The sequence below is a fragment of the Balaenoptera borealis genome (genome assembly GCF_965194805.1).
Source record: "Balaenoptera borealis genome assembly, chromosome: 4".
NCBI lineage: Eukaryota > Metazoa > Chordata > Mammalia > Artiodactyla > Balaenopteridae > Balaenoptera > Balaenoptera borealis.
In genome coordinates, this window is record NC_138861.1 from 42,831,563 (window position 1) to 42,854,848 (window position 23,286).

At 39.9% G+C, this 23,286-nt stretch overlaps 2 protein-coding genes across 5 annotated transcripts in view; one reads left to right on the forward strand and one right to left on the reverse strand.

Moving 5' to 3' along the window:
* Positions 1 to 14,707, reverse strand: part of FBXW7 (F-box and WD repeat domain containing 7) — a 204,503-nt gene extending 189,796 nt beyond the window's left edge. For all 4 annotated transcript variants that reach the window (XM_082389906.1, XM_082389905.1, XM_082389904.1 and 1 more), the window contains exon 1: positions 13,621 to 14,707. The gene's annotated coding sequence lies outside the window, so the exon portion shown is untranslated. The remainder of the gene's footprint in view (positions 1 to 13,620) is intronic.
* Positions 13,477 to 20,050, forward strand: LOC309628521 (uncharacterized protein; the record flags this gene model as incomplete). Its single annotated transcript, XM_082391611.1, has 4 exons — positions 13,477 to 15,171; positions 17,268 to 17,348; positions 18,616 to 18,791; positions 19,039 to 20,050. The coding sequence occupies one exon, from the start codon at positions 13,477 to 13,479 to the stop codon at positions 14,431 to 14,433; it is 957 nt and encodes a 318-aa protein (XP_082247737.1). The 3' UTR covers positions 14,434 to 15,171; positions 17,268 to 17,348; positions 18,616 to 18,791; positions 19,039 to 20,050.
* Positions 20,051 to 23,286: the final 3,236 nt, after the last annotated feature.

Sequence of the window (23,286 nt, forward strand, 5' to 3'; positions counted from 1 at the left end):
TTTTTTATAAGTATGCAAGCTTGCAAGGTGAAAATAAAACTTGTTTTTCTGGAAGAAAAAAAGAAAGGCAGGGCTTCCCTGGTGGCGCAGTGGTTGAGAATCTGCCTGCTAATGCAGGGGACACGGGTTCGAGCCCTGGTCTGGGAAGATCCCACATGCCGCGGAGCAACTAAGCCCGTGAGCCACGACTACTGAGCCTGCGCGTCTGGAGCCTGTGCTCCGCAACAAGAGAGGCCGCGACAGTGAAAGGCCCACGCACCGCGATGAAGAGTGGCCCCCGCTTGCCGCAACTAGAGAAAGCCCTCGCACAGAAACGAAGACCCAACACTGCCAAAAATTAATTAATTAATTAATTAATTTTTAAAAAAAAAAAAGAAAGAAAAAGAAAGGCAACCTGTGGTAGATAATGTGAAAGCACTAACGAGCCTAAGACTTAGAATCCTAAAATCTTGACGTGATTATCTGATTCCCTGTACCCCAACCCTAAATTCTTATTTACCAGAACTCAATTTCATTCAGGCATCTTTAGTCTTTAATAGAACATCATTCAGCACACTGCTCTTAGTGTCTGCATGTAACTTTTGATAAAATCTTACAAAAGCACTGAATTATAATTCTGAAAGGAGCAAAGTTCAAATGCATATAACTATGGCTACAAATACAGTATTAAAACAGAACCAAGAGGAAAGAGAAAATCTTTCAGGAAACTTTTTTAAGACCAATATCCAGGTTTAGCTCTTTTTAAGGTAACAAAATAAAATTTAAAACTATTTAAATCTCCTAATGAATAAATATAATAGTGCACAGATGTCAAAACTACGTTCTCACTTTATTTATTAAATGTACAGCACCCATAAGTGAACTAGCTGTGTAAGAAATAGTCCAGTACAAAGTATGGGAAGGAAGGAAAAAGTAATTTTTTTTAATGACAAACACCATCTGAGCAAACATACTCCACAGATATCCACTGACTTAAATAATTTATATCTTAGAGACTAACAAGTGTCAATTATCAAATTTTCTGCTATACCTTCCAAGCATAACAAATCATAGGTTTTTAAGTCCTAAATAATATAATTCTGAGGCTCATCCCCTAAACGAGAATCTCTTTCAAAAGATTTAACTCTAACTACAAAACACATTTTACATATAGAAAAAAGTTATTTATAAAAATCACTTTGCTTCATGATCTTTTAGATTTTACCTAGAAAGATTTCTTCTACTGCTAAAGATGTATCTGGGACACCTGTCCTGATGTTGATACCAAGTGCAAGACTAAATTTAATAAAAAATACAGGTTAGTGTAAGTTAGTTAAATCACAGGTTTAAATTTCATAATTATTTTGTATAAGGACATAAACTTGGGAATTGCTTCTCCATGAGTCTGTTAATCTTCTTCCTTCTAACATCTGTACAGGATGAAATCCTATTATTTTCCCCTCCTACCTCAGTACTACCACTTTCAATACAAAACTCCTCCACTGAAACTTAGGAGGCAGCAGCACAGTAATTAAAACATAGACCACAGAGTCAATGGATCTGGATTTGAATCTCAGGTCTGCGAGTTCAAATTCCTAGCTATATGTTCTTAGAAAATTCTGTGAATCTGTTTCTTCTGCCATAAAACAGGCTTATTAGTACGTATTTCATAGGCACTGCTGTGAAGAATAAATTTAAAAAGCATGTAAAATTCCTTAGCACAGTGCCTGACATATATCAAACATTCAATAAGTGATAACAATGATAATCAAAACAGTGACTGTCAACAGAAAGAGAAAGACAAATACCACATGATATCACTTATATGTGGAATCTAAAACAGGACACAAATGAACTTATCTACAAAAGAGAAACAGACTCACAGACATAGAGAACAGACTTGTGGTTGCCAAGGGGCAGGGTGGGAGGGGGTGGAGGAGGGATAGGTTGGGAGTTTGGGATTAGCAGATGTAAATTATTGTATATAGAATGGATAAGCAACAAGGCCCTACTGTACAGCACAGGGAACTATATTCAATATCCTATGATAAACCATAATGGAAAAGAATATGAAAAAGAATGTATATATATGTATAACTGAATCACTCTGCTATACAGTAGAAATTAACACACATTGTAAAACACCTATACTTCAACAAAATAAATTTAAAAAACCATGACCTGTCAAATTATTAATTGATTTTATCAAATTATCAAACCTACATTCTTATCCTCTAGATTCACAACCCTCTCCTAGCTAATTCTTTATAAATAGCTGGGGGCAGCTCTGAGGTAAAAAGCAGTCATCATCAAGAAAAAGAGACCTAGTAGGCAACTTCCTCACCCTCCTTTTCTCCCATGCTTCACTAGCCTCAGTCATTATCCATACTTGAGAGTAAATACATACTCACTCAGTTTGGGCCCAAATGTAAAGGAGATCAAAAGCCTTATTTAACACTTGTACTTAATGAAAGCTCATCCATAATGTAAGACTGATACCACACGTTCATCTTTCCAACAAGCTCAACACTAGAATGCACACACAGGTGAAAAAGAAATCAACCAAAAACATCTTTCAGGAAGCACCTGTTGGATCAAGTCTCATTCAGTGAGTCAAGGAAAGAAAGGTCGACTTAATGCATCACATGCACCAAGTATCTAGGCTGTTTTACTTCTAGGATACACTTTCTAGAAATGAAGAAAAAAGGTCACATGAAATATCTATCAACTTTTGCAACTGGCCTCTAATTCATTCAATAAATATTCACTGAACACCTATGGACATGGTACTACACTAAGCACTCACTTGGAAACAAAGGTGACAAGATAATATCCTTTTCTTGTAGAGCCTATTAAAAAATATTTCCAGTTTGTTTTTCTCTCTTCCATTCATTTGTTAACTTAATATATGCCTACTATGTGGCAGCAAATGTTAGGTATTCGGCAGAAGGAGATATTTACTGAAAAGATGAATAAGATAGAACTCTTGTTCTCAAAAAACTGACAGAGCAGTAAAAGAGAAAAATACAAATAACTATGTTAAGTGCTATAAAAGTCACATAGATACTGTGGGTAACCAGAAGAAAGAACAACTAACTCTACTCACATTAACCAGGACAGGCTTCCTAGAGGAGATGATATTTAAGTACAGTCTTTAAGAAATAAATGTTTCACAGATGAAAGGGAAATAATACTCCAGGCAGAGAAAATAGCAAGGTACAGAGACATACATAAAAGCATATACATACACACACACACAAATATGCATTAAATAGATATGCTGCATACAAATGGATATACAGTCAGTTTTTAGATACAAGTGAAGGAAGTCAGTATTTATACAGAATCTGACTGGCAAAGTACCTTATACTACAAAGATAACCAAATGAGAAACAGCTTACTGATAAAGCAAGGTTTCCTAATCTTGGCACCACTGACCTTTTGAACCAGATAATCCCTCGTCACGGGGTGCTGTCCTGTGTACAATGATTATACCTGGCCTCTACCCACAAACTACTAGTAGCACCCTCACACATACCTCTCCCCCAGCTGTGACCATCAAAAACATCTCTGGATATTGCCAAATGTTCCCAGAGGCTACTGCTATATGCCAGGCAATGTTCTGTGCTTCTCATTTATTCTCACTTAATCTAACAACATAGTATCCATGAGGTGGTTATTATTTTCCCCATCTTACAAATAAAGAAACTGAGGCCAAGAGTTAAACAACCTGCCAAAAGTCACACAACCAGCCTGAACTGAACCCACACAACGGGGATTCAATCCCTACTCTAAGCACCGTTCTGTTGTCTCTTATTCATGCCTCAGCTTTTTTCATCAGATACTTGGAAAGTTAATATTTTGAATCTTATCTGGAAGTATAAACTAAAATTATCCACACAAGTGGAAGTTAAATTAAAAGACTCCCAACCTCAATTCAGGATAAATTAACAAGTATTTTTTTAAGCACTGACTGTATGTATGCCCTGTACCAACTTTGGGAACTAGAGTGGTTCAAAGAAAAGAAAACTACATTTATTAAGGATTTGATATTATCTTTTCCATACATTATCTCTCTGAAATCTCACAACATCCCTGTGAGGTAGGTATTATCTTTTGTTCACGTGAGGAAGCTAAGGTTCAGAATAGAAAAGTGGTCCCTGACCTAAAAAGGCTTACAATTTAATTGAAGATAAAAGAAAAGTATTTTTTTAAAAAGACAGAGAATAGGCAAGTTAAATATCTCCGTTAACAACACATAGAAGGTGAGAAATTAAAAAAGAGCAGAAGGAAAGTATATAGTTAGATTAGTCAGGGAATACTTCTCAAAAGAGGTTTCTATTATCCCCTTTTGGAAATGAAATGGATGAGTAAACCATGATAAGCTGGGGAGAAGCAACACTTCTGTAAACAATGTGAAACAGAAGTATGAGGACTGAAAGGAAAGATTTGTGATGGCCAACTTAAACAGTAAGCCAAGGAAATGATGGAGTAATAAGTCTGCCTTAAAATTAAGATCGCCCAATAGCTGGAGACAATGACACTAGTTGTGTGCTTTTAGGGTGTTCCTGCCACAAACACTCTCAAGCACAGTAACAGGAACGAATGCAAAAGACCTAAAGGTGAATACTGGTAGGGTTGGTTAATGGAGGCTTAGACATATGAGTCAAACACCAAATTTCATAAGAAGAGTGATGGGTCATCTACTTTGCTTTATGTATTTTGTCTCCTTCAGCCAAAATGTAAGTTTCAAGAGTGCAGGGATTATAATGTTCACTTAGATCAATGCCTGGCACAGTAAGTGTTCAGTAAATACCTGCTGCTGAATAAAGGCAGTATTCAAAATAGTGACATATTCAGAAACAAAGGTCACAAAGACCTTCAGCAACCACAAAAAAATAACAATAATATTGTAATATTTATTATTATTGCAACAACTAACATTTATTGAGCACTAACTCTGAGCCAGACACTGTGATCCATTATCTCAATCCCCTTAACTACCTTTTCAGAGAGGTAGGTACTATTATTACCATCCCAGTTTTACAGGTTCACACACAGAATAAACAACTTGACCAAGGTCACAAAGCAGCAGAGCTGGAACCTGGGTCTATCAACTCCAAGGCTTGCCTCTCAACTACTATGTCACATATATAGAATTACAAGTATCCTTCTAAGGCAAAGCTAGGGAAATGTGGCCAATGAGGAAAGACAACAAACCAAAACCAAAAAGAAACTCCAATGTAGTCAAAAACCTTATGTCCACCCCCTCTCCTAGCAGGTACTGTGGATATTTTCCCACCCTAGAATACACTGATTATCCCATACAGATTAAAACTTCAATGGTTTAAAGAATCCAGATGTTGAAAAACTAGGAACTAGAGTCAATCATCTAATCAACATTTCAAAGGGTGGTAGATAACGAGTGGTAACACCCCATGTCCACAACCCAAAGAAATAACAGGGTGTGACCTCTGACTAAGGCGGACCTCAAAACTTCCTGACCCATTCTCCCCGAATCTGCCACTTCCCTCCCTCCTTCTCTCTGCGTCTCTCCCCTCCTCTGTACATCCCATCTCTCCTCTCCTACTAAAAGGCCTTTACAAAAACTCAGAAATTTTGTGTTTCCTACTCTCAATTTCTAATCTAGTAAGTTAAAACTTTTATATTTCTCTAAGGAAAAAAAGTCTACCTGTTTAATACTCAGGTAGAAAAAAGGTTCCCCACTCGTTACAGCAGCATTCCAAAAGTTATGTTAGTCAATGAAGAGACCACCAATCATGCAAAAGAAAGCTAATGACCCGCATATTTATTTATATAACCTGGTATTACAGACATAATAAATAAACAGGAAGAAATTAAACTCACTAGAGAGATTATGGTCTTCTTCCATCTATCCAGTAACCTATTCATAATTATAATTCTTTCTGAAAATCTCTAAAATGGAAAGAAGCATAACTCCAGAATTATAACTACAATCACTACCAACAGAAATATTTAAAATACTGACTTTGTTTAAAAACTAGAATATCCATTAAATTAACTACTTAACCAGAGATCCACTAATATATGTCAATCTGATTTCTGCATTTACACCAAAATCTAAAGCAAATCTGCCTTAAAAGAAAAGTTAAAGAATGAGAACAAGAGTTGGCAAGACAAACAGTGCTAAGGAACATATCTCAATCTTTTCTTTCTGCCTTTGTATTTTTTTCATACACTTATCTTAAATATACAGTTCTATTAAATAAACAAACTATGAAGGCATAGACAAATTGTTCTCAAAGTAGAAATACTTTCCAAATACAAAAAACTACCAAGAAGTATTTATTTCTTGAATTGGCCAATAGAACATTGATTATGCCAAGTTTGAAGGATAAGTTATTTCTGAAAACTGATCCTGTATTTAACAAATATTAAGCATGAAAAGGGAATATCCAACCCTCCCTCCCTCGCTCTCATCATTTTAAGAAAAGGAGAAAACTAAAAATTTAGTTAAAACAAAATCCTTCAATAAAATCCTTCAAATAAAATTCCTTCAATCTTAATTTGAGATGTAATGATACAAATAAAACTTATTAAACTTCATGACTTTTTTTTTAAGTTTCTTATTCCCAGTGTTAAAGAGATGGATAGTTAAAAGACTGGATAATCCAATTACATCCTGATATTTCTAAATGGACAATTTAAACCACAGTCATTTTCAGAGATAATCAATAAATTATTCAAAAAAGAGTCCTTTCTGATCTAAGCACTATTGAAGTCTTTAGGGATGAATCCAAATTCCAGTTATGTTCAAATCAGTCTTTCCTTTCTATAAATAATAAGCACAGCAGTTCTGCCATTTCTTTACTTTTTAAGATTTTTTTAAAAATAAAAATGTTAATGAATGATACACTGTTTCAGAGGCTTTTGAAAACATGGCAGAATTACTTCAGTATTATTTGTCAAACTCAATGGCTGAATTTAAGTGTTCGGCAATATAAAGCCTGACTTTAGCCTTCTGTCTATGTCACACTTTAAAAGATCTTTAACTTAATAAGTTAACAGTGATGGGTCACCTTACTATATGCCAGGCACTGGAAGAGCTTTGCATATGTTCTACATTATCTCATTTAATCCTAACAACAACCCTGTGTAAGACATGTCCCCATCAACAGGTGATGAAGTCGACAGTAAAAGGATAAGTAGCTTGTCCCATGCCACAAAGCCAAGAAAGGTACTGCCTAACTAATGAGTCTTCTGCCTCAAGAGTATCAATGTATTTTATGAGGGAAATGAGAAATTAATTAGCAACTGTTGCTGGCTCCATGTATGCATATTTTCAACCATTAGATAGTTATAAATTACCCACCATTATTAGTGGGACAAGTCCTTCTCAGACCTAGAGGATGTCATGCAAAGGTCTATTACTACCCCTTACACTACCCTGAAAAGCATGCCATCCTAAAAGTCTCATTAAGATATATACATTCTTCCAAAAACAAACCAGCAATCTGTCTTGACACTTTTGGCCTAACATATATTGATGGGTTCAGTATCTTCTCCTATGGTGATCCTCTCAGAGGAAAGGCTAAGTGATATTAAAAATATTTTGTACCACTGTCTTTTAATATTTCCTAAATTCCACAGCAGTCATGAAGGAGCATCTAGCATGATACATGTACACACAGACACACAAACAGCACATGCTACCTCCTGCCTAAAGCCACCCAGATTTCCAGTAGCTAACCTTCAGCTGGAAAAAAAGGGCAGAGGTGAAACAGCAGAGCAACAGAAACTGCACAATACCTGACTGATCTACTAGCTACCCCTCAGATGAGGGGAAAGAGCAAAAAATAAGATACCAAACAATAACGTCTCTTGCCCGTTTTTTATTATTTTTCAACTACCTGTATTGCAGGATAATACAACACAAACATAATATTTTCTTAGTTTTAGAGAAATCAATTGTTACTCAAAACTTTTTAAGGGAACATTTTAGAAAAACTGTTATACATTGGTTTGTCACTCAATATCCAGATCAAGTACAGATGTTCCCTCAAATATTTCACAATTCTGAAGGTAGAACAGGAGGAAATTTTAAATATACATGTGTGTAAAAGTATAATTATTAGAAAATATATATCCCATAGTGTTCAGGAAATGTCATGTAGATTTAGGAAACACACTCTAAACACATTGTGAAAGGGATCATGACACAGTATCAATGAGGTATCATAAAAAAGTAGCAAAAATCTAAACTACACTAGGCATAAGACAGACTGGTTTGACACTCAGTGGGGAAAAGTCTCAAAGTAGAAATGTTTAACAGCAAGAGTTCATTACTTGAAAACAACTTTACTCATCTGTAATGACAATTCAGCTACACTAAAAAAAATAAATAAATAAAACCTAATACACCACTCTTTTCCCTGGTCCTCTGAAAGTGTCACCAATATAGAATATTTCTATTCAGAATATTTGCAGATAGGAGATGGACAGCGCGTATCTTTTAAATTGCCACTCAACCTTAAGCTTGAAATAAAAGCAAGATTTTTTTAAAAAGCCAGGAAAGAATCCTCTCCTAATGAATAAAAAAGCAACTTTACAGTGACCTTCTTCCTAAAAGGTATACTAAAATTGTCAGGTTATGTAAAATTGTCAGACCCCTTTTTTAAAGGAAGAGGAATTGAAGTATCAATTATATATGTAGAAACATTATGTAAAGTAAAAGCAGGTTTGAAACTAAAAAGTGGTCACTATTGCAAGAGTAACCCCTCCCCCTGCCATAAACAGGGGAATCCTGAGATAAATAAGATTTATGAAACCAGGGTAAAAATATACCACCATCCAATGTTGACATATGAAACAGATGTTTTGATATTAGCTATGACGTAAAATTGCACAAAGTGAATTATCCTTTCTAAACAACATATTTGAGATTTATTTTTTGGGTGAATCTATTAACCCATGCTACATTTACCCTTAAGAACACAGCAAAACTTTTTAAAGTACACAGTTAAATGATTTAATTGATCTGGTAAGATATAATACTTGAAATTAACAAAACAAAAATTGTGGAGCCAATAATTCTACACAATGAATTGGTCATTGCAAAAGATCAAAGCTTTAAGAAACAGAAGCATCAAACCTTAATGTTCTTATAGTTTGACTAATATTTTCAGCTGATTCAAACAAACCATCAACACTTCTAATTTTACATCTAAAGTAAATGCTTTACAACTTATTTTCAGAACCTTTCAAAATTATACTCACAAGTTTCTTCAAAGATACTTCTGGCCATGATACACAGCCAGTGTATCACTATGTGGTATCTTATATGGTATGGTATCTTTGAATAAGAAATACAAGTAGTCCTACTTTTTAGCTTCATCACTTTATAGATGGCATTGCCCTTGCTCCTCAGTCCATAGTTTTCATCACTGTGGAGGCAAAAGTACCTTGAATAGTAGACTCTGTGCGTTATGCAGAATTATTTTAAGACTGCCTCCAAGGAACACATCTCATTTAGAAAACAGAGACCAGCTAAAAGAGCCAGTCCCAGCTTTGTAGTGGTATGAAGCTCATACTGCATGTTGGTGGACTTGGCAGTCAGTGTTCTATACCAGGGGTCCATAAACAATGAGCCAAACCCAACCTACCTCCTGTTTTTATGTATAAGGTTTTATTAGAACACATTCACATTCATTCACTTACATATTGTCTGTGGCTGCGTTCAAGAGCACTTCAGGAGCAGAACTGCATTGTTGCAACAGAGACCATATGGTCCACAAATCTAAACTATTTACTATTCAATAACTGGCCCTTCACCAGAAAAAAGTTTGCCAATCCCTCCTCTACACAATGAGATGCCAGAGGCAACACAAGACTTCTCCAAAAACCATCTCCAAGTACATGAATTGGGCTGCTGCTAGCCTAGGTGTGGGCTTTCGGATCATCCGGTGATAAAACACACAAACACAAACACACACCCTCAAGGCTCTTTAATCATCCCATATCAGTCCCAAAGTTGCCAAGGCAGAGCACACGAGGTGATCACTCCCTACCACCAGGGTCCCACCTTCCCCACTGTCTTTACTAGTAAATCAAGTTAACCCAAAGAGGCTGCCCTTTAAAGTTCATAGAAACATGATTTCGCCTGCATAAAAACTGTTGTGGAAAATAGAGGGTGAGGAGAGAAGGCACTCATATGGCATATATTCCAGATCCTAGAACCACCATAGATCTAGCTCCCTGTCTAAATAGCTGTGGCTCGGAAGGTCCTGCCATTTGAATTATCACTCTTAAGAAGAGGCCAAAGAGGCTACTAAGAAGGTGAATTCGAACTAAGGAACACAAAAAAGTGTGGATATACATACTCCCTACCTCACAATCCTTAATCCTTGTTAGTGTCAACACTAAATGCAAGTTTCACCACAAAAATTTTAAATTTTAATTTTTAAAAAAATCAGTCTTCCAGTGTCCATAAATGCTTCGAAGATGTCTGAATTTTTTTAAGTGCCAAGTTGGTTTTTCTTTGTTTGTTTTTTAATAAAAAGATTTTTTAAGGCATTTTCAGCACTGCAGTGCCAACACAGGGATATCCCCTCCATTGTATGGGACACAAAGACACACACCAACTGCGAGCAGGGGAAGCAGCGGTCTTTGCCAGCTATTTTTAGCCCCACTTCGTCATGTTAGAGACCAAACTTAGGATAATAATGAAAGGCAAACTTTAAAAACATGAATTTGATGAAATAGATCTGTCCTTTTATGTATAAGTTCCTTAACACTGAAATCTTATATATTCTTCTGAACTTAATCTCAAGGGACCTATATACCTTACAAAAAGCTTGTTAGTGTTTCAAAAATAATCATCTGCCCTAAGACTGAACTGGTGGCCATGTTTAAAGGTTGTTCCTCCTTTTTCAATTTCAACCCTTATTCACTTTTAAAACAGGAGAGTCTCATCCATTCTCCTCTTCCTGTATCTTTGCTAACTTTAACACATTCCCCTCCCCCCAAATACCCATTTTTCAGCTCTCTACTGTCCATCAGCGCTATAGAGAAACCTTAGTACTTTGATAATGACTCCCAATTCTACATTTTCAGCATATCACTCATTATTTTACTGTCTTAAGATTGCATTGGTATCCAACTTTAACCCTAAAATTTAATGTCCAAAGTCCACTGCCTCATTTCCGAATTACTTTTTATAAGAAACCACTAGCACCATACTAACATACTGGAAGCACCTTCTTTTTCACCCCTCCATCTGTACAGCTCTTCAATGACTGTGGTGTAAAAATGTTAGTTCTCTAGAAAAACAAAATCCTAATCCAAGTATAATGCTTCTTGGCTTAAAATACGATTTCTTCTCAATGGTCTAAAACTACGCTCTCAGAAACATTGTTCTCAATTCATTCTTTGGGCTGCAAACATGTATCCACACAAACACAAATTGGCCCTAAGCCTACTCAACAATCTCCCTCTGTATTCCCATAAGCTAACTTCCTAATTACATTTGTCCCTCACCCCCTCCAATTCCAAAAGTCTTAAACACTTTATCTCCACCTGTTCTTTTCTTCCTAAAAAACTTTCTCCTGGCTCAGACACTCCAATAAGTTCTGTATAGTCCAACATCAACATTTCCCTAGTGAAAAATGTACGAATACATTTACATCTATAAGGTACCAAACAGTAGCTGACGTACAGTGGTCGCAGATAAAAACTGGTCCATTCCCCCTTTTCTATAATTTTGTGCAATCTGTGTTTCACTGCCTCTGCCACCCATAAGCAAAAGCATCTCAAAGGCAGGGACCCACAAATGCTCTGTTGTTTCTTTGCTACCCAAATATACGATAAAACATTACCATGATTTTTAACCAATCTATAGTCAAAACAATACAAGTCAAAGTTGTAAGCAACTTTGATGGAGTATAATCTACGCTCAAACTAGTTTGTTGGTCTGTCCTCCTTTGCTCCCCCAAAAAACAGCCTATGCAAGACTAGATTTTTCTTCCTATCTTTGTGAAGTATGGGACACATGACTTCCTCAAGGTCACAAAATAACAGATTTAGAGACATTTGTTTTTGATTCCATGTCTAACATTACATCCACTACTCAATATTTTGATGCCAGTACTTATTTAAAGTAGAATTTAAGGTTCCTAACAAAAGCATAACAAGGAAAAGGCATATAAAGAAAAACAAAACAGCTGGTGAAGTTCCAGAGGAGGGCAAAGTGATCAAAAGGATGGAAGAAATTATTCTAAGACAGACAAAAAGTCAGGAAAGATGATAGTAAAGAGGGGCAATCAAAATCTACAAACCAGGAAAAGATGAACTCCAGCTTGTTCTAGCAATTCTCAAAACACGAACTTGGGATGTGTCTTGAAACTTTATAAAGAGACAGGTTTGGGATAAATAAATGAACTGTTACATAATTCAGGGGCTAATAAACCTGTAGAATTCGTCTCTTCAAAAGAGAAAAAGTACAGGATGAAAAGTTTGATAAAGTTTTAAAGAAGTTTAATCAAGATCCTGAATGGAAAAGTTAGCATGGATAATCCCAGGCTTACATTCATTCCCACAAAGTTCCTCTCAGCAGTGGCTTCAGAGAGTGTGAGCTCACACAGTTGTCTGGAGGGGCCATAATTCTTAGTACTGCCTATGTTCTGTTATATAAAATTCCACCCTATGCTTAACCCTAAGGTCTGTATAAACATATGAAATGTCAATTACTTTCCTGCATCTTAATTTGGCACTCTGAGGGGATACCTAAATTACAAATCAAAGACTTTATAGACTTCACCTTTAAAATAAAGGAAGAGGAAAAACATCATTCTTCAAAGAATTAAACATCAGAAGTTTCTCCTCATTTGATAGAGAAGCATGAGATAACTCAAATAAGCAAAGCTTCAAGTCATTCCAACAAATAAAAAACTGCTAGCAATTAGGACATACGCTACTCAAGAAAAAAAAGCATTTGCGTAAGGAAAAAATTTAATACCTTTTATAAACTGGTTAAAGTACTAAATGCTCTCCCCCAAATCAGTTGTGATCATAAGAACTCAGAATTTCCTGAGTAACTGAAATCTGTTGCAGTGTCTTCCTGATACGCAGGAACTGCACCCAGGAAATGAGAAGGTAAAAAAAATTCCTGTACCACTAGGTACTGAAATGAAATCGCTCAAGGAAGACTGGCAAAAAAGAAAGCAATTTTACTTTCAGGGGTTCAAAGAGTCAGGGGTCCCCACTTGGGAACCAAATAAGAGTTGCCCAGAGACAAAAACTACTGCGCTGTTTCCCACCGGGTGTACCAGGAAAAGGTGTATTACAGAGATGTCCCTTGTGCGCACATAGGCTCTGGCTTCCTCAATTTCCTTTTGCCAATTACTGGCCAGAAAGATACCAAGTATCCACCCTGGAGAAAGAACTCCTCGAAGAAACCTGTGGGCTTGCGTATCACACGTACAGAGCGCTAAAAGGGTACAAAACACAGGACCAGCCCGGATGCCTCTCCCCGCAGTGAGGACTAAGGTACCCCTCTCGTCTATACAGTCCCAACACTCCTGGAAAACACCGGCAAAACTCCGGAGGACGCCCCAGCATCCTCCCCCTTTCTATCCCTCCATTCCCTTTCCCGGGGCCACTCACACTTTAGAGAAGAGCCGGGCGCTGAGAAAGTGGGGTGCTTCCCTTCCTCCTCGGGACTCAGGCGGCAGCTGCGGCAGGCTCCGGCGCGTTACTGAGGAAGAAGCGGGGCTGGGATCGCTAAGCCGGCGGCCACCCGGGTCTCTTCCGCGCCGCCGGAGCAGACGAGGCGGCGGCCCCGCTTACCTCCTCTTTTCCTCTTCCTGGGTCTCTTCAGGCTGGGTCTTCTGCCCGTCCCGGGCCACTTCTCCCCAGACAGTCACGTTTGGGAGGCTCCGGATTTTGTTTTTGAAAAGTTTCTTCTGGGCGGAGGCTGCGGCCGGCCCCCCGGGTCCCCCCCGGCCCCGCCGCCCTCGGGGCTGGGGCGGGGGAGGGGGCTCTAAGAACTCCTCCCGGAGTCCTGCCGAGGAGCCGGGGGGCCGGCGACTGGCCGAGAAAGAAGACCCCCGAGGGGGCGGAGGGGAGGGGGCAGGGAAGGAAAGGACGGCGGCGCCGGTCCTGCTGTCCCCGCCGCCCCGGCCTCCGCTTCACATCGGGGTCCCCGCCCCCCCGGTCGGGGGGTGGTTGCCGGGCTTGGGGTCCCGGCTCATACACTCCGGGGCAAGATGCTACGGCCCCGGGCGGGTGGTCGAGGCGGCGGCGAGGTGGGGGACCCGGCCGGCTCCGCTCGGCGCCGCCCCCGCTCCCGGCTCCAGCATGTGTCGCTGCGGCTGGGACCCCCTCCCTCCACCTTGGGGGTCCCTCGCCCCGCGCCCCGGAACGGACAGAAGCTCCGGCCCCTCCTCAGCGTCCTCTCACCGCGGAGCAGCCGACTAGTCCCGACCCGAGGTAGCCGCCTCCCTGCCCCCCAGCCGCCGGCTCCGGCTCGGGCTCGGGCTCCGGCGTGTGCAGCCGCCGCTGCCGGCCGGGAAGGCGAGGGGGGGAGAAGAGGGGTGGCCGCGGCTCCCGCTGGCCCAGGTTAGGGCGGAGGTCTCGGCGGCGGCCAGTGCACGGGCGCTGGGTCTCTCGGATGATCCCTCGCTCTCACGCTCTCCGCGGCGGCGGCGGTAGCGCCCCGAGCTCAGCTCGCTGTCTCCCTCGCTCAGTGCGGGGCTCTCGCCTCACTCCAGAGAGAGGGGCGGGAGGAAAACGGCGCGGACCGATGACGCAAGTCACCTAGCAACCGCTCTCTTCCCCCCTCCCTTTTCTCTCCGCTCGGAGGCTTCCTCCGCGGGCCTTTTTTCCCCTTTCCAACCACCCCGCCCTCGGCTCCTCTGGCGCGCGCGATGACGCTCCAAGGGAAGAGGAAGTCGGCCTCGGCGAGCGGGTGGGTGCGCCTCGGGCCGCGGGACTCGCCGCCGCTGCCGCCGCCTCTACGGCCGCGTCAGAACTGAGGAGAGGAAGGGGAGGAGCCGCGTGGAGCCTAAGCTGCCGCCTAAGCTTACCCCTGACCCGAGGGCAGTGGAGAGAGCCTGCTCCGTAGCGGTTTTCCTCAGAGCAGGTGGTGACTGCTCCTTGGGGAGCAAGGAGGAGGCCCAGGCCGCGCGGCCATGGTCGGGCGCGCATCACCCGAAGGTGAGGCATTTGGCCCCAACGGGCCTTCGGAAAGCCCGGCTGAGCGAGAAGTTATCTTACAGCTTGATCCGCTGCACCTGCTCGAGGGAGCGAGCGCCCCACCCTTGCCGCCGTGTGGGGCGAGACCCAGCGCCCGGTAACGCGTGGTCGGGCCGAGCAAATGTTTGATGAATGAATGAATGAATGCCTCCCTCCCTCGCGGAGCTCAGAGGAGTTTTACGGAAGTGCAAGCGCTTTGTAAGCTGCGTAGCATTGTAAAGATGAGAGTTGTAACACATCCCTCTCCCCGTCCCCCTCCCCGCAAGGAAATAGGGGTGCGGCTTGAGTGAGGAGTCACAACCTGAGTATTTAGTGAAAAAAGAGGCGAATTGCTGGGACGAGGGAAGGGAGCCATCCTCCCGGAGATTGTGGAAGGATTTTTGACTCTTTCAGGAGGAGAATTTAGCAGTGCCTCCCTTTCAGGAATCATTCTTGCTTGTGGTTTGGAGCTTTGGAGAGCTGGTATTGGTTGTTAATCAGTGTCCCTTACCGTCATCAAGAAATTTTGGCCTGTGTTTCAGGTCTGACTCAAAGGCTATTTCCTTTCTAAAATAAATATCATTACCATTTAGGCAGGTCTTCCTACGGGTGTTATCCTGGAAAGTAAATCAAAGTAAAAAACTCATGAGGTTGAAAGAGTAGTTCTCTAGGACAAGAAATTTTAAGATAAAAGGATTTCAGAATCCTCAGAAATCTGTCTTGAACCTGTCCTGGTGAATAGTGTGAGAACGAGATAAAAGCAGCAGTGATGAAAGGAAGCAGATTCCACAGTTGGGTCTCCGGACTCTGGCGTTCCTTACCTCGTCTGGAAGCAGCAGTAGTGGCTGTTACAGGTCTTTCCACCTCAGGGGGTGAGGAGCAAGTGTTTATAGGCAGATCTGGGGAGCTCAGAGTTCCTGCCGCTACTGCCACCACCATATGCAAATAGGCCAAGGAAACTTGTAACTGGGTAAAATCCAAGGCCTCATTTTTATTAAAATGCTGCAGTAAAAGTGATGGGAGGAGGGAGATGGATATTGCCAAAGCAAGAAGAGACTCACAAAGTAGCATCTGCCCAGCTGCCCTTCATCCAAAGTTCTAAGAGCCAGGTTAACTCTCCTACTTTTCAGCTACGCTGGATTCGACTCTCTTCTCATGACCAGTCCTTGCCAGGTCCTTCCAAATAAGACTCACAGGAAATCAAACCAGAAAGTGATGGCCTCACATGGCTACAAAATAAATCTCTTTGGATTTTGCTCCTCTTCCTAATTTTTTGATGAAAATGGCAGGAGTGAAATACACAGATTGAGGGGATTTTGTAAAGCCAAGCACCTCAGATTTTAGGTTCTGAGAGCTTTGGATGAAAAGAATGCAAACATCAGAGCTCTGCACCCCAGCAGAGGACGCCTCCAGAAAAGTGTGTAACCACGTGGAGCTTTTCAGCAGCCTGATCTGTTTTCGTTGTCAGTGGCTCCAGCAGAGAACTTTGGTGCTGAGAGGCAGAATGGCACTCAGCCACCTACTGATGAAGTTACAGCTGCACTAGCTTACTAGGCAAGATCCACCCACTTCACCCAGTATGATAACTGGAGGAAACAGCTGGAAGTGGTGACGGCAGAGAAGGAAGTTCATACATTTCCAACTTGGTCTGCATCTCTTTAGTTCTTTTACTTCTTATTAATCCAGAGGAGAAAACAGCTGGTTCATTCGCAATTCCAAAAAAAATCCGAAGTTTTAGGTAACAGCGTTCTTTGCCTGGTACATCAGTTTGTATGATAAAGATCTGCATACTATGTTAAAATGTAACAATGGGATATTTGTATAAGGTTCTTTTCTGCTACACTTGAAAGTGAGCTCGTCTGAGAAACTATTTTATCAGTTTTATTATCCCACATCGGTAGCTCTTGCTGTCAAAGATTTCATAAGCTAAATTTTCTAGCAAAATTTCTTTCTAGAAATTCCATCTACAATATTCAGTTACTTTTAGCGGTTTTATTGTGACATATGCATTAAAATGCTTACATCAGTTATTCAGTGTAGTGAGTAATTGTAAAAGAAACCTCCATGTAACCAACCAGGTCAAGAACTGGAACACTGCCAGCACCCCAGAAGTCCCCCGGTGACCTTCCTGAACACAACTCTTTCCCTCCCTTTTAGAGGTAACCATTATTCTAACTTTTGTGATAACCATTTCCTTGCTTTTCTCTATTGTTTTATCACAAGCGTGCATGCATCCCTAAACAATATATTGTTTGGTTTTGCCCTTTCTTGGAACAAAATAATATGTAACCTGTTGTGCTTACAGCTTTTCGCTCAACATCATTTTTAATCCATATGTTGTTCTATAACTGTAACTCGTTCATTTTAATTGTTGCATATTACAGTGTTCTATTGTAGCAATATGCCGTCATTTATTAGGCATTCTATTGTTGATGGATATCTAGGTTGTTTCCAGTTTGGAACTCTTATAAATGCTGCTGTAAATATTCCTCATGTATGTATTCCATCACATCTATGTGAGTTTCTGTATGTTGTACACCTGGGAGGGGTTATGTGTATTATAAATTTGAACGAATCATGCCGCACTGTTTTCTAAAGTGTTACACTCACGCCCACTGTGTATGAGCCTCATGGCTCCACACCCTCAACCACATTCGGTATAGTCAGTCCTTTTCAGCTTTGCCAGCTTGGTGGGGGTGTATACTTATCATTGTGGTTTTAACTTGCATTTCCCTGATTGCTGATGCTATTGAGGACCTTTTCATGTATCAACTAGCCATTTGTATTTCTTCTTTTGTGAAATGTGTTATCGTTTTCATGCCTAATCACTGAGATACCCGATTTTCCAATATCCTTTTATAGTCCACTCTTGAATAATATAGTTCAGGTAAGGTAATACTACCAAATGAGTTACATTTGGGACAAGTTTTTTCCAAAATAAGGATGATTATAGTTTGCCTAATTATCTCTTATGAAGTTGATGATAAACTTCTTAAAAGTAGGACTATAAGGCTGTATTTTTTACATTCCAAAATAATGCCATGCTTTCAGCTACTAAATTGTTGCTGGAATCCATCATGGTGGTTTCCAGTTTTGTTGTGACTTAGTTTCCCTCAAGTATGTAAAGCCAGATGTTTATTCTCTTGAATATGTAACTAAACTCTGTTCTTTGTTGCTTTGTATTTTATAGGCAACTGTGTAACAAATCGTTTCACCAGCACAAATTTTTTTTCGTTTCCAATGTTCATTCATTTTATAAAAGTCACAATGGCTTTTTCTTTCCTCCTAAAGTTCCTGCTAAAATACATACTTTGTTTGTTTTTTCATTTTACTCATTAATATAAAATACATACCATCCATGTCACTCCCTGGCAAATTTTCCCAGAATATTCTATTTGACTGTTTTATCATTTTCTTTTCTGTCAGTTCTTTGTTTAGAGTCAGTGATATTATAAGACTGGAAGAAGACCCAGAGAAATTAAATGACTTACCCAGGGTCAGAAGAGCAAGTAAAAAGGAAGCCTGGACTTGGCCCCAAGTCTTCAAAATAGAGTATGCTCGCTGTTATATCACACTGGCCCTCAGGCTCCTGGAGCAGTAAGGTAAATTAATTCTCCTGGTCTATAGAGTATTTTTCACTTCCACATGGCAAACCTCTTATTCTACCGTTGGATAAGGTTACTTTATTTTAAGCCTAACAGCTTTAGGATCAGATTAAGATTGGTCTAAATAAAAATAAAAGAATAAAATTTTTAGAGATTAATATAAATAATAGTGCTAAAAAGGGGTTACATGGAAACCTGCTTTTTAAAAAGAAGTTTTCTCCACTCTTGCCTTCATCCCTTATAGCCAGTCTGTCACTAGGCCCCATCGCCTCTCCAGAGAATTACCATACTTCCTCAACATCTGAAAAAAGAACTGAAAGAAAGCAGTGGTTGGTAGTGTCAAAATGATGCAGCAAACGCCCTCGGATTTGGTGATCAGCTCCCTAATAATATCATAATGCTGTTAAAAATGTTGAAAGATATCAGAACTTAAAGACATTTTTAAATACAAGAACAAATCAATCTAGAAAACTTATCAACTGTTTGATAAGATTGTCCCTGTATGGCCTTTATCATCATCTAGGTTTGCATAAAGATTGATTCTAAAAATGAATGATAGATGACTACTAGTTTTAATGGAAAATAAATTAATAAAATAATTTTGAAATAATTTTATGTTTGATAATTTACCTTTAAAGTTTCAGAAGAATCCTTCATTTGATTTTGTCATTAATAGTCACTATTTTTATCCAGTAAAATCTAACTGTTATTTTTAAAATAAAATATCGAGTGAAAACAGCCTTAAAGAAAATAACTTCATAAAAATATTAAGGTAGGCTTACATGTAACTTAGCTCTGAAAAGCACAGGTTTCTAAATGTTTTAGCTTGAAATTCAAAACTGAGTTATTGAATTAACGGTAGGGAGTTGCCAAAGGTACCAGATGCATAAATATTATTTGTATATTTTTGTCTTCCAAAAAGCAGTGGTACGTAGAAAACACAAAAGGGTTGGAATATCTATCCTAAGCATAGAACTTTCACATTTACTTCACCATTCAATGAACAGAAATTTACTTATCACCTACTATTTCCTAGCACTTGACTAAGTGCTGGACGTATAATGGTGAAAACAATGGTATCCTGGCTTCATGGAGTTCACGGTCTGGTGCCAACATGTCCCAGGCTTGATACTTGACCCCAGCCAGTTCCATCTAAAACTATTTGAGCTATATTATCATCTGATGATATATTTTATGAATAATTGGGTGACTGCTTTGTTCTCTTGATAAGCAAATAAATGATCACAGGCTAGAAACCTTCAGTCATATTGTCATTTTTCAGATTTTCATTATGACAATTTTTAAAAATACAGAAACATAGAAAGAACAGTATAATTTCTGTTCATACACCTTCCACCTAGATTTAGTCATTGTTAACATTTTGCTATATTTGCTTTATGTACGTTTTCTGAAACACTTGAAACTAAATTGCCGGCATCATGATGCTTCATCCTTTTTCTTAGGTGATGCTTCAGCAGGTATCACTTAAGGAAAAGGATATACCTAACCCCAACCTTTAGTCAGATCTAAGAAAAGGAACAAAAATCTATATCTAAATTTAGTTCACATTTAAATTTTCCTGATTGTCCCAACAATATTTTTTTCCAGCTTTAATGGGATATAATTGACCAATAACATTGTATAAGTTTAAGGTGTACAATTTGATGATTTGATATGCCCACATATTGTGAAATGGATTACCACAATAAGGTTAGTTAACAAATCCATTACCTCACATAGTTACCTTTGTGTGTTTGTTAGGGGTTGGGGGGTGGAGGACATTTAAGATCTACTCTCTTAGCAAATTTCAAGCATAAAATACCAACACTATTTTTGATAGCTTGTGTCCTGCCCCCCAACCTGATCCAATCAAGGTTCACACATTGCATTCTTCAATCATATTTAAATGTAAATATATTTAGGGAAACTAAAAACTGGGCTCTCCAATACTGTTTGGAAGTAATTGCTTTACATTATATCATTTCCTTTTTTAAATGTTATATTTTTAAGTCTACTAAGAACATTATATATTTTCAGTAAAGGGTGATCTCCTTTCCTTCAGTGGCTTTTTCACTCACCTTTGACTCCGTGCAGCTTCAGTGGTTGGGGGAGGTGCTGAGCAGTCCTCTGTTTTCCGAAAGCAACCTGTCCATTTCTCACACGCTGCTTCCTTCTGCCTTTGCCCCACCATGTCTTCCCTGGAAGGCTCTCATCTTCCAGCCAAAACCCTTATTCCCTCTTTCTCCTCTCGTTGAATTTGTCCTAAATTTCTAGGAGCCCTTTCAAGGGCATCTACCTCACAGTTCCTATGTTCTCATTCTCTACCTGTCTTTCAGGCTACCACAACCTCTGCTTAACTAACTCGACCAGAATCTGCATCTGATTTTCGTTACCAAAACCCTTTCACTAGGAGTCCTTTGCACCAGAACCCACCACCACTGCAGCCTGCCACCACAGTATGTACTTAGCTGATTCCATACGAAGGAAAAGACATACTTGACAAGAACCTAGAATGTGCAGTTATTTCATTTAATCTTCACAAAACCTTGCAAAGTAGGTGCAAGATGCCCACGTTCCTTTTTCCTCTTCCCTGGCCACAAAGGAAGACTGTGTTTCCCTGCCTCCCTTGCAGTTAGGCTAGAGCCCAGTGATTAGTCTGTCCAGCAGAATGTGGGCAAGAGTAATGTGTGTCATGCCCAGGCTTGATCCCTAAAGTTTCCCATGAGATAATCAGCTCCTCTGTCTACAGGCTTAGAAGCAAAGGATGTGCAGATATTGGATCACATGCTAGAAGGAGTCCAGATTCCTTAGTTGCTGCTTGGAGAAGTGCTATCTGACTTAAATCAAACAGTGAACAGAGCAAAACATATAAAGTTATGTTAAGTTGCTGAGTTTAATAACAAGTCTGCATTTAAAACATAAAGAATGTTAGTATTCTACTCTAGTGAGGTTAAGTGATATAAGTAAGCTTTTGTGACCTGATGAGAAAATGCAACCCCCTTTTGTTATATTTTTATAGAAATATGAGTTCTGAGTTCCAATTCAAGCTATAAAAGGACATTTATGGAAAAGAAAACAACAATCCTAGGGACTGACTCTTCTGTGAAAGAATCACATGGTATAACATCAGCACTCTCCAGATATTTGTTGAAGGCTTCCTTGTCGACCAGTAGGCTTCCACTTCGAGGATGAGAAGATATCCTTAGGTTCTCCAGCCTGTCGTTGCAGGATTGACATTTCTTTCAATAACCAAACAAAATGTTATGACCTACCATCTTATATGTTATGAAAAGTTCAGAGCCAGCTCTCTCCACTGTGGCTGGTGTCCTCAAATTATTTCAGTGCCTTGCCCCTCACTGGACATGAGTATTTCATTTCATCAGCATAAGACTCTTCTATGTAGCAGACTTTTAGGTTGAGGGGTAACAAATGGTTATTATAGTATAAGAACCAACTTACAACACAGGAAACAATTTCAAAATTGATGTCAGATATAACTTTTCCTAAAACTGTTGGTCAGTTGCAACCTTAGGGAATTTCTCACTGATTATGTCTTTCCTTAGGTCTCTTCCAGTCACCCTGGATTTGCTACTCTAACCCCACATCCCCTTCACATCTCTCCAGAACAGTCTCTTTAAATACAAGATTCCTTGTACTTTATTACAAGCAATTCAACTGTCTTGGGTCTCCACCTTTGATTTAAAAAGCCCATCAAACTTGTTAATAATTTATGCAGATGCAAATAACAGAAAACCCAACTGGCATAAACATGTAGAGAGTTTGCTGTTTCTCTTAATAAAAAATCCACTGGTAGGGAGTTCAAGATTGGCACAGCAGCTCAGTAATGCCATCAAGTACCCAGGCTGTTTTTCTTTCCTTGCCGTCCTCATTGCCATCCATGTCATGTTGACTTTTATCATCAAGCCTGTTGTTTAATGAGTCACAAATAGGCTGCTGTTCCTCAGGAGCTACATCCAAATTGCAGACTGGAAGGAAGGAGAACAGGTGGTGCCTGTATGAGGGAAAGCCGATTCTTCTCCCAACATTTCCAGCACACTTCCGTTTAGGTCTAATTGATAGAGTGGTGCCTTGGGGCACACCTAGATCTAAAGAAGGCTGAGTAGTATTTTAGCTGGGCATTGTTGCCCAACAAGAGGTTGGATTTCTATAACTAAGGAAAGCGGGAGGAATAGACAAGGAGTAGGAAATTAGCAGTGTCTGACACACTTTGTCTTAGTCTGTTCTGACTGCTATAAAAAATTACCATAGACTAGGTGGCTTATGAGTAACAGAAATTTATTCCCCGCAGTTCTGGTGGCTCTAAGTCTGAGATGAGGCTGCCAGCATGGTGGGGAGAGGGCCTTCTTCCAGGTTGCAGACTGCTGACTTCTTGCATCCTCACATGATGGAGAGCAGCGGGCAGCAACCTCTCTCCTAACTCTTAAAAGGGCACTGATCCCATTCATGAGGCTCCTCCTTCATGACCTCATCT